The following is a 19771-nucleotide window of genomic DNA, read 5'->3' as shown; positions in this document are numbered from 1 at the left end:
TTTTCAGTTATGGTATTTGTTGGAGCAAAAACACTTTTTCTCGTTGGCTGCTACCAGAATACTCTCTCTATATATATATTAAAAAATACATACTGATGAAAACTGTTTTTCTTCATTATTTGAATATGTTGAAAAATGGCAAGGCCACGCTGTAATATTCCCTTAATGTTATTCCAGGGACAACCTTATTAGGACTGTTATTATTTCATCATGAAATGGCTGAATTCATTGACTGTTTGTGTCCTCTGGAGGAACATTTTTTAAAAGCTTTTCCACCCAAGTCATTTTTTTTTTTTTTTATCTTAATGTTCAAAGACTTATTATCCTCTGTCAAGCCTGCTGAGTGCACATCTACACCTCTACACGCTCAGAAACAAAACAAATGCCTGCAAAAGATTGGCAGAATTCAGCTATATGGCTCATATGACAGTCCTAATAGAGATGGACAGATTGAGGATTACAAACTGCTCGTGTTTGATAACAGTGATTATGCTTGACAGGAAAGGAAAGGAAGGAAGGGAGAAAAGGAAGGCATAAGAGGAGGGAAGGAGGGAAAGGAAATGGAAAGAATAGACAGGAGAAAAGGAAATGACAAATGATGAAAGAAAGAAAGATATAGGGTGAGTATTTCAAGGGATTCAGAGCGGCCCCACAGCCTCATACATTGATTTATCATCTTTTAGTCTAAATCATCTCTTTCGCTATTGCCTTGCTTCAATGTCACTTTAACATTTGGAGGACATAAGAGGGGAGGTTGTTGGAACGTTTGCAGAGCATAAGTGCAGAATTTCCTCCTGCCATTAATCAATGCTACTGTTCTACTCAAATAAGCCTCCGTCAGGCCCAGTTTTAGAACATTACAGATGACAGATGCGCGATATGGCTGTGCGTGCACCAATGACCTTGTGTGGAACAGATCTTAAAAAACAAATGCTGATAGAAGAACAGAACAGTAGGACTGAGTTTGGTTAATCTGTGGTTTAAGGTAATTGGGGTGACCATATGTTCTCATTTTAGCCTAAAATTTGCAGGTTTTGTTTTTGTTTTTCTGTTGATATGCTCTGCACAGTCCATTAAATGTACATGTATTTTCATTGCTTTGACCTTTCTCTGTAGAGCCCACCTTCTTGCATGCCACGTTTGGTCGATAATGTACAATGCCTGCACGCTATTGGTCAAACTGCTTTTTATTCATTACCTTTAGTATGTATGAAAACAGCAGGAAAACAAAGCCAAAACCCAGATATTTTAGACAATTTAGAATCGCAGGCCACTCCATGACCATGAAAAAGAGAACGTTTAGTCACCCTAATGTGAATCAACTACTAATATAAAAAGTACATTTATAACTCTACTTTGTGTTATATTGCCTTGGCATGAAATTACAGAAAACTGGTTAACATTGCTGCGTGAGTGTTTCTAAGACAACGGCTAAGGGAGTGATGGAAAATTTGACATCCTTTTCTCTTCTGACTAAAAAAAAACATCAATCTCTTGATGTTTGTTACTCTTTTGTATAATACTAAACTAAAAAGCACTTGGAGCAAATGGGACAACAAATATTATAATTGTTGTAATTTCCATTCACCGCTATAGAAGTTGACAGAGCTATGACAACTTCCATTTCTGAGAACCCTGGAAATGTGAGAAGGGTCCATTCAAAGCTTCTTAAAATAAGGAAAATTTGTGAGTGTAAAAAATTTGATGATGGATGAATAAAAGTATTTACCCAGATTTTTTTGAAAAATAAATACTGGTGAATTTTGTCTGAAGGTACGGTCTCGTTATTGATATTTTACAGTGAATTAAAGCATTTATCCAGATTTAAAAAAAATTAAAAAACGCAAATACCAAATACTGATGTATTTTGTATGAAGGTTCAGTCACATTATTGATATTTTATAATGCAAACAAAAGTCACCTTCAAATGAATTTGGGAGAACAACTTGAACATGAGTGAAATCTTCGTAAGGACCTCCTTGGATTCCTATTTAAACGACTGGATTTCACCCGCAAACAAGTGTGACTGCACCTTTAGAGGAAGTTTCCTGAGCTCTGATCAAAAAACAAAAGGCAACATTTGTGTGTGGTAGTAGCCTTGGTCCTGTCTAAAAATAACCGACAGACTCTTGACAGGAAGACCTCTGGCAAATATATAAGCAAATATTATTATTTCTACTGCATAAAGCCGATGTGTGTGAGGGGGAGAAGGTGAGAGCAAGCACAGCTGTAGGCAGTTTTGTCTGTAGTGTAACAAGAAGAGGTTGCACCGTGTGAAGAAAGCAAAAAAGTAAATTTGTGTTTAGTGGAAGGCTGGCAGCATCTCAAAGATTTAGAACACAACACCTGCGCACAAGCACCCAAAAACATCTCCCTCACTCACTCTCTGTCTGTCTGTCTCTTTCTCTCTCCCTTCTTCTAGATAAGCTGTGGCAAAAATACTGTCTGTTTACTCTGAGGAGAAAAAGTTCAGGAATGGTATCTTAGGTTTTATTTCAGCACACACTTTTACCTTTGAAGAATACAGAGAATAACTAGCAAAAGATCATAAAGAGTTCAGTGAATTTAACCTAACATGCTCTCGCATTATGCCTGAGACACACTGAATGATTTTCGGCTGTCCCAGACATAAGATTGGCATCGTGAAACAATTGAGGCGATTTCTGTAATCGTGGCTCCTAATCGGTGCTCTTATGTCGTACAGTGAGAGAGGTTCAAAGAATGCCCGTTGTCACGATCTTGCGACCAAAGATAGACTACAATAATTTTCTCACAGTGTTAGAAATTCAGTATGATCATCGCACAGTGTGTTTGCTGCTACGACCCACGTTTACTAACCAGCCAATAAATACGCAGCATGAAAACATAAACATAAAACTGCTTACCTCAAGCTCTTATTTTTACGTTTTTTTTTTTTACGGTTATTCACTTTATATTATACGTTCTTTTTCACTTCCAAAAATGGTATACCACCGTCAATACAGTTTTTCACCATGTATAGTAGGGGAACTTACCGTTAATCATTTAACAGGTTGTTACTGTAGAATTTTTACAGTCTTTTACCGTTAAATTCACAGATATTTTTTACAGTGTACTCTTTATGTCAATACCCACTAGTGTGCCTCTTGTGGTAATGCAGAAAATGCAGTGTGTACTTGTGCAATGTGAACACATAATAAAATCACAATTAGAAGCATTTGCATTCAGATACCAGCATAAAGAATGTTTGGGCCTATGTAATTATAGCAATATATGTCATTTGAAAGAGAAATACTGTAAAAGAAAGCGTTAGCAATTTCATTTTTGCTTTTTGACATATAAATGTTGAATTAATCACTTTATGCTGGGTTCAGTGGTGGATTGTTCCAGTACATGTTTTTCCACTCATCTGTACTCTCCATTCAATAGCAGACAATGATGTGCAGGTGCTTTTTGGAAAGTTTGTGCAGATTTGCTAATTCTGTACAGCCTTCCTCCCCCAGACTAAGCGCTGCCGTCCACTCGACACAGCTGAAAGACCATCATTAAAAGCAACTCTGCCACAGGTTTTTATTAGTCATGTACGGCCATTTACCTTTTGAAACATACAAACAGGTACTCTTCTCTCCCTGGAGAGCTCTGACTAATGCCGCACTTCATTGTGTGTATGTGTCCATGTTTGTATCTGGCTTTTGTTCCAAAGTTTCATTTCTTTTTGCTATCTCTATTTCTGTCTTAGTGTATTTTGTGTTCTTCACAGGGAGAGGTCTTGTTTTGAGAATGAGAAAGCACATGCTGGCTATTGTAAGTCACACTGTGCTTCAATGCTTGCGTTCACTATGTGATACAGAGCACTATAGTAAGAAGAAGTGAGCTCTGTTTATCAAAAGCTGGCTGCGAGGATGCTTTCTACTGATTTTTTTTTTCCACTTTAGAGTGGTGTTGAGAACTTTAGGACCGGCCATTCTATGAGAGTTGTTGGCTCTGATTCATATTGTTAGGTATGCGTGTGTCTTTGTTGTTCTATTGAATAGAAGGAAAATTGCTGCTGTTGACTCTGTAAACAAAGGTCTTTATTGTGTAGGACTTGTTCATTTAAATTATGATTTTGCTCAAAATGCAGCTGTTTGCATGCTGTTTAAATCTGATGGTTATACTTATTGTACATAGGCATACATATATGAATGTGTCTAAATGTTGTATCCAGAACATTGCCGAGGGTTTCCATTTGTGTTAAAGAAATAACTCACCCAAAAATGGAAATTCTTTGGCCATTTAAGATGTGGATGAGTTTGTGTCTTCATCAGAACAGATTTGGAGAAGTTTAGCATTGCCTCACTTGCTCACCAGTGGATCCTCTGCGGTGAATGGGTGCCGTCAGAACGAGAGTCCAAACAGCTGAAAAAAACATTACGGTAATCCACAAGTAATCCAGCATCAATTAACATCTTGTGAAATGAAAAGCTCAATGTTTGTAAGAACCGAGTCCATCATCAGGATGTTTTTAACTTCAAGCCGTTGCTTTTGGCTAAAATGCAAGTCCTCTATCCATAACATTGCTTTCTCCAGTCAAAAAGTAATCTCTTCTAAATCAGGAGTGAAATATGCACAGATCAAGAACTGTTTACAAGTGAAAACAGCCCAAAATATTTCTACACAAATATGTCTGTGGATTTTGATGCAAGAGGACAACAGGGGATTAACCTTTTCACTGAAGAAAATATTATTATGGAAATTGGACTCACATTTTGGCCAGAAGCAATGTTTTAAAGTTAAAACGCTTTAATGATGAATTTATTTCTCACAAACATGCAGCTTTTCACAAGATAATAATTGATGAACTCTCATTCTGACGGCACCCATTCACTGCAGAGGATCCACTGGTGAGCAAGTGATGTAATGCTTGCCAATGATGTAATTTCTCCAAATCTGTTCCAGTGAAGAAACTTTACTCATCTACATCTTAGACTGCCTGAAGGTGAGTAAATTTAAATTTTTTGGTAAACTATTCCTTCAACCTGGGTCCTCCTTCAATTCGGCTCACATATGCTGTTGTAATAGAAACTGCAAAACTGAATTCAGGTCAGATAGACTTTGCGCTGTTTGTTCTCCTGTGTCGACCCTTGGGAAACAAGGTGAGAAGAGTTGTTGTTTCCGCTCCTGCAGAGGTACTTACTGAGCAGCCACTCCTTCTTCTCCCAAAGGAAGTAGCAAGTACGTGCTGGGCTATCCGGCGTCCTACTTCCACAGGGTAGGTGGCCTTGATATGTGGCCGTAGTGCATTCTGGGTAATCAGCAGGTCACCTTTACTATATGTGGGTGCTGAGCGGTTTAAATACCATTAACACACGCATCTCCTTTAAGCGGTCAAATGCTCCAGTCAGACGTGTGGTCTGATATGATTCTTCACTATCTATCACTATATTTACCCTAGTGAAAAATAAATATACTTAAATGTATTTGAAATACATTTATTTTATGCTAAGTATACTACAAATACATTTTCATATTCATGTGCTTAATAAAATGCCCTGCAATTGTACTTTTAGTATACTAAACTGGTATACTTAAAGTCTGCTAAATTGGAACAACTAATTTTGTACTCGATGCAGTAGAAGTAGTGCTGAAGTCCAATTAAAGATATACTTAGAAAATTTGATTGTGCTGAAGTGGAACTATTGCAAGTAGGCTATACTTCAGATACACTTTAAATATTTTGCATTTAAAGACCGATATTATTCAAAGAGCATACAATCCTCATCAAGAAGGACATTTAAAACACATTTTAGACTTAATATTAAGAAATGTGCATTGTACACAAGTAGTATGCCAAATAAAGTTTAATTAGCCTATAATTTTTATATCAGTAAGTCTCAAGTTATCTGTCAGTAAATATGTAAATAGATTTGAACTATACTTAGTATGAAATAAACGTATTTGAAATATATTACTTTGCTAGGGTACAAAATATTAAGAAGAGAAGAAAACCATTTTAAGATTACATCTTAGGCTTTTGGAAATGTAATATTCTTACAGAAACAGTTCAGATCTCAAGAACAGCACTTTGCAAACTCTGTGGAACATCAGCCACAAAAGAACAGCGACATCAAACGCTGAGCACACACAGCACAATCAAGACAACGGAGTGCAGTGACAGTTTACATGGTGCATCTGTCAAATCAGAGTCAAGGTGGGTTTATTCTCGTTCCTCCTCTGCACGGAAAAGAACCCGAATACTGTAGCCTTTGCATTTTGGCAGCAAGATTAAGAAAAAGTCTTTTATGCTTTGAGGCCTAAAGTTCTGGTCCGTTGGAGCGTCAGGAGAGATCCAAAGGCTCAGAGGTGTTCAGTGGGCTGAGCAGCTTTATAGCAGCACACCCCTGCTGGATGTATTTATAGCAGTGCGTGGGTTATGCCATTGCAGGGGCGGCCCGCGTCACATGCCAGAGGAACCCTCACGTAGCAGAACTGAGCCAAGACTTCTGTGCTAAAAAAGGATGCTTTAATATTCTTACAAACACACAAAGAAAAGCTATCTATCTATCTATCTATCTATCTATCTATCTATCTATCTATCTATCTATCTATCTATCTATCTATCTATCTATCTATCTATCTATCTATCTATCTATCACTTTGTGTCTGTAAGGCATAGCTGTCAATTATTCCACCCACCAGCTATTCCACATTCATGGTGTGTGTGCATTTGTGTACGTTTGTATGTTTCAACAGCAATTAAGTCGCATTTGCATACAGTTGCGTTTTATAAACAGCATAATAAATATTGAAACAGCCAGGAAGAGAGCATTTGAGCCCTGCATCCTCTTTTTAAAAAGAGACTGATTACTTAAATCAGTATTGATTAGTTCTGAATAAAGCAGAAAAATGGAGAACAATGGGAAGGGGTGAGTTTCATAATCATATATGCATACTCATACACAAACTGGAAGTAAAGCAAAATTGGTTTGTCTGCTGCCTGTCATCTGCGGTGAGATGATATATGAGGAATTAAATAGCGTCTGACCTGTACAGCTGTTTTCCTCTCATCAGAAAGGATCTGCAGTTATAAGTGGAGAATGAAAATGGGCCATTCTGCAGGATTTTAGTTTTATGTATGGAGTTAGTCCTGTCTCGTTCTGGACTCTGGCTCTTACCTGTGAAATCACTTACACTACCATAAGCAGGTAATACTATAATGATATACAGTATATAATATACTGATAGTAATGACTGATCCATCTTAGAATATAAATTTTGTTTTTGTGTATTCGCTACTGAACATTTTGGTCGCAGCAGGTTTAAGCTGGTCTCCCAGTCTGACCAGTTGAAAACTCAAAACCCCTCTAAAACCAGTCTGGGATGTTAGTCAATCTAAGATTTTTTTTTTGTTACTAATAAATATGTATTGAACACAGGATTGAATGGAGTGGTCAAAATTAAAATTTTCAGTGCTTGACATCAATTCCATTCCCTCTCTGTAACTCCCACCATGTTCTCTTTACTCGCTCTTAACTCTCTGTTCCTTTCTTTCTCTCAGACTATTGGTCTGCAGTCTGGGATTGTGTTTCATTTCCCCAGTCTGTAATTTTAGCAGAGTGAGTTTGCTAAAACTGGCTCTCGTACAGTTTTAACATACACACAAATGTGAATAACACAACACTCACAGTCAAGCACACACACACACACACACACACACACATACATACAAAAGCACAATATACAGACACAAGGGAACTGTTTAATTTCATTGGGCAAACAACAACTAAATGCCACTACTCTGTCTCTGTAGTAGTGTATATTACAGCAAGAAAAATTCACACTTACATGTGCTTTAATAAATGTCAGATAGATGAGTGGTTTCTGTGCACACATATGGGTGTAAGCAAGTGGCTTATTGCATTTACAAAATGATGGCAACATCAGTTTGATGAAAGACACTGGTGTTCTTCAAAAGAAATAGTTACTACTAATAATAATTAATAGATTTAGATTTCGATTTGCAACAGTTTTTTTTGCCATATAATATACTTAATCAGTTCACAGTAGGCTTTATGTGAGTGCCAAATAAAATGATTTGGCACATTAGAATTCAAATGATGTGCAGTTCAATCGTTTGATTTCAGCTCAGCTACAATTTAGAGTCAGTCATACTATGTTTTATATTCAGAGGTGTTAGAAAACTTTTTTTTTTTAGTATAGTGTTCCTATAGCTCCAGCTAAGTGACTTGAGGTATGCTAAGGTCATGGTTTTGATTCCCAGGAAAGCATAAACTGAAAAAACTGTATACGTTGAATGCACTGGAAGTCGCTTTAGATATTTAGAAGAATGTGCCAGGTGCATGAATGTAAGTGTATATAATGGAACCATTATGCAATATAAATATCAAGTCAAACCATTAGGGCTTTTGCTTTAAGAAGTGACACAGTGTCTAGAAAGCACACCCACACACTTGAGACCATGCTCAGATCCATTTACACAGGCCAATCATTTGCCTCCTAAGGATACACTGCATACACTGTTAATGCATACACTGTTTGAGTTCAGATCTTCTGACCAATCAGAAAACTCAAAAATATTGAAATTGGGCCAGGTTGATCATCTCTAAGAAGTTTCTGTTAGTAGGTAATTACTGACTCAGAACAGGTGCTCAGTTTATTTGTGTTAACTTAATTCCAAAGTTACAGAATTCACAACTGATTAAAGCACTGCTAAACTGAATGATTAAGTGTTTGTTATTTAATTGGCAATGTAAAGTAAAATTTCACAGAATGTTGTGAGGCAAAAAATCTCAGGTATGTGCTATCGGCTGTCTAAACAAAACATGTCAATGAAACATCTGCATCTAATAATGGAAAATAGAAGAGAGAGAAGAGAGAAAGGAAATACACAACGCAGAGAGACAGAAACCTGTTAAAGGATTTATATACACCGCAGAAACCTTGACTGCAACCTGCATTGCAGCTAAAACTGAAGAATCACGCTCACACACACACATACGCACCATAACTTATTTACAGACACATACTGACTGTGTACCATGCACATACATTAATTCACGTACACATGTGATTGAGCTAGTATGACCAGTGCGGGATCACGAACAGCACTCTAATTGGTCCCTTTGGAGTAGATACGTGCACAAACTGGAAAAACATAAAAATAATCCCGAAAACATGAGCCAAGTGCATAGTAGATAACACAATAGAGACCCCTCCTGTTCTTATCAACATACACATACAACCTATAAGTTAGGTTAGATACTAAACTAAGTTTCTCAGTCTGAGCAGCTCCTACACTCTCGGAAAACAAGGTACACAGCTGTCACTAGTGCAAAAGCTAAAAGGTGCATCTTTGTACTTTATTTACTGCTGCTAAATGATACAAAATATTACCTTAAAAGCACATATTAGTGTCTAAAGTGTGCACATTAGTACCTTTTGAAAGTCTTGTACCCTTTCTTTTGAGAGTGTAAGCAGGGGTTGAGAGTAATATGAACTCTTCTGATCACAAGTAACATTTCAAAGTGTAGACGTCAGAATCATTTATGCTTTCATGTATGTTTTATCCTCTTATTCCAGTTTCCTTCATTGTAACATGACAAATGAACCTCTTTGAACTTCATCATTATGTCCTTTGCTGTGATTTGAATCAATTTCACAAAGTAAAACCATTTGCGAGTGTTTTTTTCACCAACTGAAGTGTTTATCAAAAACACAGATATAAGTCTATATGCAAAGGCTCCTTTTTGATATTCACCTGTTCATTATTCTTCAAATGAAGCAATTAGCATTCCTAGCAAATGTCCATGTGTTTGTTTTTATTTTGAGCCACAGCATGAAAAAACTGTTTATGTTGAATAGCCTTCTCATTTCTTTTGTCAAAATACCAATCCAACTAAACAGAAGTTGCTTAGAGGTTGTTTTTCTTTGCTCACTGATATCTCATTTAATATTCATTTGATATTTATATTTCACGATTTTACTTCTCAAGTAAACTTGTCTTGTTTTAAATTTTTACTGGACAGCAAGAGACGATACCGCCTAAGAAGTCACTGTTTAATGTCATTGCTGTCCAGGAGAATCATTAAAGACGTTAAAGAGATTTTTTCTTTCTTTCCTATAGTCACATATTAGGAGGAACAGATTATTCGACAAGGATATGTATGTGTATTCCTGTAGCAGACACAGACATGCTGACACTTCGACTAGTGTAAATAGCTGTGAGTGAAGACAGTCGTGCTCCTTCTCAAGTCTCATGTGTGGGTTTGCGTAGATATATATTCTGTTATCTTTTGACAAAGTTCAGTGCACAATCATTCTCTGTCAACTCGGTGCACCCTCACCCTTAACCTCTCTGTCATCTTCTCTCAGTTACTCCTCATCACATGGAGACGCTCTCAAACATGCGCTGACATTGTCATTCTCATTCAGGAGCAGTCTGCATGCAGACACCCTTCAGCAGTTCAGTGCAAACACAGCTGTGTTATGAAACAAGGCTAATGCACAGACGACCCTCACGGATCCACTCCCAATAACATTCACATGGCTTGGTGAAATGGCTTCCTGTGCAGCGATGCCAAAATAATCCAAGTGCCGAAATAAGCTCCAAAATTTCCAGGAAATGAAATACAACCCTCAACCTTTTGAACTAAGTTGCCTGGTACCAGATATTGGCTTTTCTGAGTTTGTTTTGCTCATTTCATCAGGTCTCTAGCACAAATCATTACAAGTCTGTTTGAATGTAAATACACACACATTACTTGAAGTGTTCGATGTTGAAATCCTTTGTTCGACTGTTTCGACAGTTTGTTTGAGCATTTTAACCAGCAACATTGGTTTAATTAGCAATGCTTTGGGACAGGACTATCAGTTTTAAATACAAATAAAAACTACCCTGTTGAAAAAACCAGCATATGCTGATTAAGCATGTTTTGAAGCATGGCTTGAGCTGGTTTAAGCTGGTCATGTGCTGGTCCTAAGCAACTAGCTCCTGCTCAGGACCAGCACATGACATGCACTCTCAGAAATAAAGGTACAAAAGCTGTCACTGGGGCGGTACCTTTTCAAAAGGTACACTTTTGTACCTATTAGGTTCAAATATGTACATTTTAAGTACTAATATGTACATTTAAGGTACCAAAATGGACCCTTTGGGTACAAACATGTACCTTTTGAAAATTGTATCTTTATTTCTGAGAATGTATGCTGGCTTTTTCAACAGGATAATATATTTCATTATGAAATCTTGCAAATTTGTGTCATTAAACACGGATGTCATGGATGTCATCTACACAAAACATGCTTCATTTTCAGATCAACATTACTGAAAGTAAGATAACTTACAGTTCAGAGAGAGTAAAATGTTGATTTATTAACCACTCTGATGGATTCAGTGAGTTCATTCAGTGTAAAAGGATTCACTAATTCATATTTGATTAATTAAAAGAACTGGATCAAAAGAGTCAGGTGTGTAAAATGTGTAAAATTAATTGTATCTGCAACCATTTTTTGGTATTTTCCGTCTCATCTTTAATTCAATTCAGACTGTAAACTCACATTTGCAGCTCAGGTAAAATACCTGAAAAAAGTATTTTGAAGTTGCATTGCAGAATCAGCTTCAGTATTGTGTGCTTAGAACTAACAAACATGCACTAAATTCCACAACACTCCCATTTTCATTTAATGCTTCCTGTAAAGTGTGTGATTTGATAGTGTGCGTCCATATATGTGTAGAGTTCATGAAGCTCAGCTGTCATAACAGACCTCTTCATCAGAGGTGGGTTGATATGATATGGGCTTGATATGGTTTTGATCTGGCTGAAGACTCCCCTGGTATTTCTCCGTGCGTGTGCTTCAACTTGGAAAGTCTCCAGAGCAGGAGTTCATATTTAGATCAAGTAATCAGATCTATTTTGATGTTTCTTCTGGCAGTGAACACATTCATATCTCTGATCTTCCATGTATGCATGCTGTTTTTGCTGGTATGAGATTGGTAGTGTCTCATCTGTGAAGAAACTTTATAGCTTTTATTGAAGCTGAAGACAGCAACTTTTGATCTTTGATAGTTTAAATATCGCTGCACTTTGTATTTCTTTCTTTTATGCATGCTAAAGCATGCATGTATGTGTAGGTGTAATTGTTTTTTTCTGTGTTTTTTTTAAAAGGACACTCAGTGGTCGTTGTCAGAGGTTATATGTTAAAAGCTTGATTTAAGTGGCATATCTCCTATTGGCTGCTCTTTCCTGTCTGTTCTGTATTGATTGCTGTGTGACAGATTACATTGACCTGTGGTAGAATGGGTACTTTAGATTTTATGTAGCTGAGGCAGGTGTAGATAGCATTGTATTTATGGTTGTTTCCTTATATGTATTCCAGACAATAGTTGTCCTTAATTCCTTTGATACATGTGTGTGCCTTGTCTCACAGCATTTACTTTATTTCCCTTAATGTATATAGAACTAAATTTGTTGATGTTTTATAGCCTATTGTCACTGATTTGCACCTGACTTCCCTGTTAGGGATTAGTAGTGTCATAGCATGTGTTGTTGTCACGCTCTGTAGAAAATTAAAGAAGGAGCAGTGATTAGTTTTCTTTTTCTAGTGTTGGTTGATTATGGAGTGAAATGGAAGGTATATTTATGTTTTTGTTGAGTAACAGTATATAGAAATTACTTTTTCATTATGTTATTTTCAGATAGTTCTTGTTCTGTTCACCCCCAGCAATACTGATTTAAGCCTAGTAGGGGTGTAATGGTACACAAACATGACGGTTCGGTACATACCTTGGTTTTGACGTCACGGTTCGGTATGGATTTGGTACAGCAGGGAGAAAAAATAAGCATAGAATTGCTTTTTTTAATTATTAATCTGTGGTTTACTGAACAAATTGCTCTTTCTTTAAATAAATTCAATTATAATTAAAACATTCTTAGGGATAAGATCGACCTCAGCTTATGCTCTAAACTATAGTGAGCCCTTTTACGTTACTATAAGGTTACAATTAACACCAGAGCCCAAACCTAAATTCAATTACTATTTATTTTTAAATATAATAATCAACACTCAACTTAAAAATAAATTGTATGCAAACATGTAAATTGCACATAATGCAGTTTTTAAATTAACTTATAAATGATAAAATTTCTATTTGTTGTTAAAATATATTCATTTACACAGTGGCTGTCATAAATTGTTTCATAATAAATTTATTTAAGCATAAATTAAATAATTAAGACATCACTAACAGGTAAAGTAAAATATGAGTTGATAGTCTAATATTTTGCGAAATGCTCTTCTCTAGACATTTCTCTAGCAAACTAACAAGCTGTGGACATTGATGACTTAAACTGCTAAATGAATTGCTAAGTGACATTTTGTTTACAAGCTGTTTTATTGACATCTTTCTGCGGTTGAAACACTGATTGAACGATTACATTAGACATGAGATGCTCTTTCATGTTTATTTCAAATTAAAACTAGTAGTAAACAGGAAGAGAAGATCGCACTCACTCGCTTGTTGTCGCACGTTTGAACTGAGGCGTTTATACAGCAAACTGTCATTCCACATCAAAGAACATCAAAACGTCATATATTGTTTGAATTTCCTGAAACAATTGACATAATTTGAAAGATGAGACTTTCTTTCTTATCAAAAGCAGCAATATATAAAACTGGAAATTTCCAATAAAGTTCTATTTGTGCAGTGGTTAAAACATTGCTGTATTTGTTCGGTACAGACGCCAAACCGAAATACCCGTACTGAAAATTTTCGATACGAATTTGTGTACTGTTAAACCCCAAAACCTAGGCTTTACTGTGATTTTTAATCCTCAGCAGGTGTTTGTGTGGTGCCAAAGTACCATAACTTTCAAAATCCCAACTCAAAGCATAGTGTTTTTTAAAATATGCATTCTAGTATGTTCCTTAGCTTTGATAACCTGTGTAAGAAACAATTATATGTTTGCTTTTTAGATTGCCTGTGTCAGATATACTTATCGGTGTTCTTTATACTCTTTCTGCAGGATGGTTCAAAGCAGAGGCAGGCAAGGAAGAAGACTGTCTCATTCAGCTCCATGCCAAGTGACCGGAAGATGAACAGCACAGCTGCCTGCATGGCTTTTATGATGGAAGGCTGTGAGATGAAGAAAGTTCGCTCCAATTCTCGCATGTACAATCGTTACTTCCTGTTGGACCCTGACATGCGCTGGCTCCGCTGGGAACCATCAAAGAAAGACTCCGAGAAGGCCAAGCTTGAGATCAAGAGCATCAAAGAAGTTCGATTGGGAAAGAAAACACCCGTCCTACGCAGCAACGGCCTCTCGGATCAGTTCCCGGATGAGTGTGCATTCTCAATTATATACGGAGACAACTACGAGTCCCTGGATCTGGTCGCCAGCACAGCAGATGTGGTGAGCACCTGGGTGATGGGACTGCGGTACCTGGTCTCATACGGGCGGCACATGGTGGGTGTAGTTGAACCTAGTCAACCCAGTGTAAGAACGTCCTGGATTGGGTCCGTATTTGATCTAGCTGATCCAGAAAGGCAAGGACACATTGACCTATTCCGGGCCACCCAAATCATCAAGGGTCTCAATCCTGGCATGAGGGAGTCCCGTATTGAACTGAAGTTCAAAGAGCTACAGAAGGCTAAGGACTGCTATGGTGAAGGCATTGTTTTAGACACATTTGTAGAGGCCTATTGTGAACTGTGCACACGTCCTGAGATCTTTTTCTTGCTGGTGCAGTTCTCCAGCAACAAAGAGTACCTGGACTCCAAGGACTTGATGCTCTTTGTGGAGGTGGAGCAGGGAGTCGAGGGAGTCACTGAGGAAATGTGTCGGGAGATTGTGCACAAGTACGAACCCTCCGCTGAAGGACGTAACAATGGCTACTTGTCCATAGATGGCTTCACACACTACCTCCTGTCAGCCGAGTGCCACATTTTTGACCCGCAGCACAAGCATGTTTGTCAGGATATGACACAGCCCCTTTCACACTACTACATCAACTCTTCCCACAACGCCTCACTTTTGGAAGATCACTATTGGGGCTCGTCGGACCTCAGCAGTTATGTTCGGGCTCTACGCATGGGTTGTCGAAGCCTGGAGGTTGTAGTCTGGGATGGCGCTGACTGTGAGCCTGTGGTCTATGTCGGTAGCTCTGTTGCCTCCCAGCTGGCCTTCTGTAAAGTTCTAGATGTCATTAACCAGTATGCCTTTGAGAGTTCAGAGTATCCATTAATCCTCTGTCTTGTCACTCACTGCAGTGTTCCCCAGCAGAGGGTCATGGCTCAACACCTGAAGAAGATCCTTGGGGACAAACTGCACGTCAATCCTCCCAATATGGAGGATCACTACTTGCCCTCCCCTGAAAAACTCAAGGGAAAGATACTCATCAAAGGGAAGAGCTTGCCTTCAGACTTACAAGACTCTGAAGGGGAGGTCACAGATGAAGAAGAAGGCTTCGAGATGTCCAGGAGAATGATGGGTGGAGACGATAAGGACCAGCTCAATGGGGTTGGCTGCAAACGGTTACGACTCTGCAAAGAACTTTCTGACGTAGTCACCCTCTGCAAGTCTGTTCAGTTCCGTGACTTTGAGACATCGAAACGGGAACAGAAGCATTGGGAGATTTGCTCCTTTAACGAGGTTGATGCCAACCGCTTTGCCAATGAGTTTCCTGAGGACTTTGTCTCCTACAATAAGCGATTTCTGTCACGGGTGTACCCTACGCCCATGCGCATTGATGCTAGCAACATGAATCCACAGGACTTCTGGAAGTGTGGTTGCCAAATCGTGGCCATGAATTACCAGACTCCAGGCTTGATGATGGATTTGAACCTTGGTTGGTTTAGGCAAAACGGCAACTGTGGCTATGTCCTGCGTCCAGCTATAATGCGTGAGGAGGTGTCGTATTTCAGTGCCAATGCTCGTGACTCACTTCCGGGAGTCTCAGCCCAACTTCTCCACATCAAGGTGATCAGCGGTCAAAACCTACCAAAGCCTCGAGGCTCGGCTGCTAAAGGTGATGTGGTAGAGCCATACATCTACGTGGAGATCCACGGAATTCCTGCAGACTGCGCAGAACAACGCACAAAAACTGTCTCTCAAAATGGTGACAATCCAATTTTTGATGAAAGCTTTGAGTTCCAGATCAACCTTCCGGAATTGGCTGCTTTGCGTTTTGTTGTCCTTGATGATGACTACATTGGCGATGAATTTATTGGCCAGTACACCATTCCTTTTGAGTGCCTGCTTCCTGGTTACCGGCACGTACCACTGCAGTCACTTACAGGGGAATTTTTGCCTAACACCACGCTGTTTGTTCACGTTGCCATTACAAATCGTCGAGGTGGGGGCAAAGCCCATAAGAGGGGTCTCTCTGTGAGAAAGGGCCGCAAAGCAAGGGAATACACCTCCACTAAGACCACAGGGATCAAAGTGGTAGATGAGCTCTTCAGGGCATCAACCCAGCCACTACGGGAAGCAACAGACCTACGGGAAAATGTGCAGGTATGAATTCGGTCTTTTCAGGGTCAGTGTTTTTAAAAGTCTGTTTGCACTGAGAAATTTTTGAGAAATTGATGCATGGGCAGCAACCACTGATATCGAAAGTATTAGTGATATTTGTATTGCTTCAGGAGTTCATCAGATGACACTGTCAAACGTTCTTTTCTCATTAGAGAGCAAAGTTAGGCAGGGCCATGTTTAGAGTTTTGGGGGCCCTAAGCAAGTGGTCTGGTGGTGGTGGGGGGATTCCCCCAGAAATCACATTCCTTCCTCTTCACATTTAAATAAACTCAATAATAAATGATAAATGTTGTGCCAAAGCACAAAATATATTTGGTATGAAATGTGAAATTTGCTTGCAATGTCATATGAAGGTCTCACAAAGAAAAAATTGTAAATTCCTCCCCTGTCGACTGGCATCAGCTGCCACTTTCCGTTTTCACAAGCTGCCTTGGCCCTACAGGCAGTTCAAGGGAGGTAAAGGGGATATAACAAGGATTATGACAACATGGTACTGAAAACACACACTTAAAATTGCCTGTGTAGTCAGGGACAGGTAGAAAGAGAGAGAGAAAATGATACAAGAAAGAAACCAAGTGGAAGCTTTTGTTGTTGAGCTCATTAGTAATGCCCTTAAAACCGGATACCCGATTTTCCTCTCTAAAGATGTTTTCACATCTTTTAAAAAATGTTTGTGCTTTTACAGATCCAAAAATTCAGTGAGACTGCAGATGTTTCTCAAATGCTAGAATGTTAATCAAGCTTTGTCATTGAATACTGATGGTGGAGGAGTAAAATTGCAGGGTTATGAAGGCAGTACATCATTCCTGTTCATGTCATGAAAGATTGGATGCAAGCTGCAAATAATATTGATTTCAAATGACTCTTGCTCAGCAGATGTAACATGTTGTCCTCTAGCACATGGTCCTAATTTAAGAAGACTAAAACCTCAAAGGACATCCCATTAGATGATTAGAGACAGAAAACATATGGCCAGCTTGAGCTGTCCTTCTGCTCTGGATCTCTCCCCTTGTCTTTAAATTTGTGCACGTACTGTATGTGTGTAATTGTGTTATTTAATTTGCCAGGACGCATTTTCTGCTGTTCCTATTCCGCAGATCTGTGTTTTTGCATACTCTTATTGCCTTGCATTGTCAGTTTCTCTGCTTTTGCATATATTCACCTAGTTTTTATATCGTAAAATGTTTCTAGTCTACTGATTACTGTTGTGAGAAACTGATGCATGTTCACTAAAGACGAGAGAAGAAGGGGGAAGGGTGCAGGAAAACACTCCTTTCAAGTGTGTAAACATTAAAGGGATCAGTGAACAACTCCAGTCACACACTGCAGAGTGTGTGTAGGGTTTTAATGCTGCTATTAAGAATGCAAGTGTTGTGTAAGGCTTTATTTCGTCCTGCTGTATCTTGGAATAAGATCAGGGAAGACGAGTGCAGAGCACCAGTATGTATCAAGCGGCAGGTGATCCTGTACTTGGCGGGATGTTATTCTGCTCTATCATCATTTGTAAAGTTTCGACATCAAGCTGTCTGCTGCTTCCTCTTTCTCCGTGTCTCTCTCATACACTTAAACAGCAAGCATGTCTTCATGGTCTCCATGGTGTCATAGCAATCCCACAGGAAGCGCTCTTTGTGTAGACTTATCTGTCACTGCTGTGAACCGCACTATCACACTAATGAAATAACTTCAGTACACACACACAGACTTACATGTGAATACGCAGATGATTAGATTATGGTTCTCTGGTATGGATACTTTAATGTTTTTATTTTTGAAAGCACATCTTGAACTATTTTAGTCTCATAAAGCCACTTGTAATTGTGGCTTGCGTGTGAGTTTTAAATTCGATGCTATCAGCCTATCACGAGAAAGTGATCTTTCAATGCAGGAAAAAAAATGCTTGTATTGCAACCATATTGAAGCCTGATTCTAATCTAAATCTGCTCTGCTTTAAATATGTCCATATTAGCGTGCACAACACACAGTACTATGCACACTGTCATGAGTCAGCACTTTTGACTAGCATAACATCCTGTCTGAAGTTAACGTGCCTGTTCTAGTCTGAGCTCTATAACTGTGTCTAAACCACAGAGCCAGTAAGTGGATGAATTAGTCTTGTGCTGCAGTGTTTAATAGGTAAATATGAGTATTTAATGGCCATATAGCGACAGCTTTATGTTTCAACAGCAATAATAATTCACAGCTGTCACAGTGTGAGAACTGTGAACTGTAAGAGCATCTATGGAGTTTCATGATAATGAACTTCTGCTTTAACCGCTTTTTACTAGGAAGATTGCATTTTGCATAATTATAGGACAGTCTTTGCGATCTGATAATCGCGCTAAGCCATATCGCGTTCTCAGACTTTGTAAGCATTAATAAAAAAGCCAACTGGCAAGTAACACTGCTTCATGTACTCGCCAGCACAGATTTTTGCATGCATTTGGCTCTTGTCGAGTGTTAATTTTAGGCCTTGCTAGGAAGGTTTTATTGCTCAAAGGTTGCTTTTTTATAGCTCTGGAAACAGATGAATTGTTGTTTCATTAAAGAATGTAGAAGTTTCTGCATTCTAAAGCCATATGACTTTATTTCTTTTGTGGAATATCAGCTGATTCATTGAAAAGATCTGACTCAAAATAACCATTTGTTTGTGAATCAGAAATGGCTAATTTTTTCCTGAACATGCCAAGGAGAGCTAGAGCAGATGTCAAAGTGTTTAGTGTGCCGTATGGACCACTTTTATGATGCTTTAATTGTGCTGTTATATGAAAAGCTCCAGTCTCATTTGTAGTTTTTGTTTTCATTTCACCTTTTTTAAATTCCATAAAATGTACTTAAATTTTAGATTTTTTTTTTCTTTTTAAATTTTTCCCATAGCACCGCCTTGTGGCCCCCTTTTGTTCCACAAATGAAAGCAAGCAATACATGTTTAGGACAACACAAGGGTAAAGAAGGGTAAACGTACCTATTAAGGCGAGACACTGCAGGTGAATAGGGTCAAATTTTTTACTAATAGTTATCGCTTACTTACCTAGTTGATTGATTACATTGATAATTGCAAACGTTTTTTTGTATTACAAGTTTTCTAAAATCTTAGGTTTAAATATGCAAATGAGGCATTATTTAATGAAATATGCACTAATTTGCATATATTTCTAGTACAAAAATCTAAACACTGGATGAAGTCAGTTTCAAAATTCTTGTTTAATTTTTTTGACATATTACAGTCAAATTCAGAAAATACTTAGAACAGACAGAAAACACTA

The 19771-nt window shown here is 38.3% G+C and overlaps 1 protein-coding gene across 1 annotated transcript in view; it reads left to right on the top strand.

Annotated features, from left to right (window-relative positions):
• plcl5 (phospholipase C like 5) overlaps positions 1-19771 on the top strand; it is a 107348-nt gene that overhangs the window by 66315 nt on the left and 21262 nt on the right. Inside the window, 1 exon segment of the mRNA XM_058768221.1 lies at positions 14001-16490. Within this exon segment, the coding sequence (XP_058624204.1) occupies positions 14001-16490 (2490 nt within the window).

Source organism: Onychostoma macrolepis, chromosome 03 (genome assembly GCF_012432095.1).
Source record: "Onychostoma macrolepis isolate SWU-2019 chromosome 03, ASM1243209v1, whole genome shotgun sequence".
In the NCBI taxonomy this organism is placed as follows: Eukaryota; Metazoa; Chordata; class Actinopteri; order Cypriniformes; family Cyprinidae; genus Onychostoma; species Onychostoma macrolepis.
The sequence above is the reverse complement of the archived record's forward strand: the minus strand, read 5'-3'. Positions and strand labels throughout refer to the sequence as shown.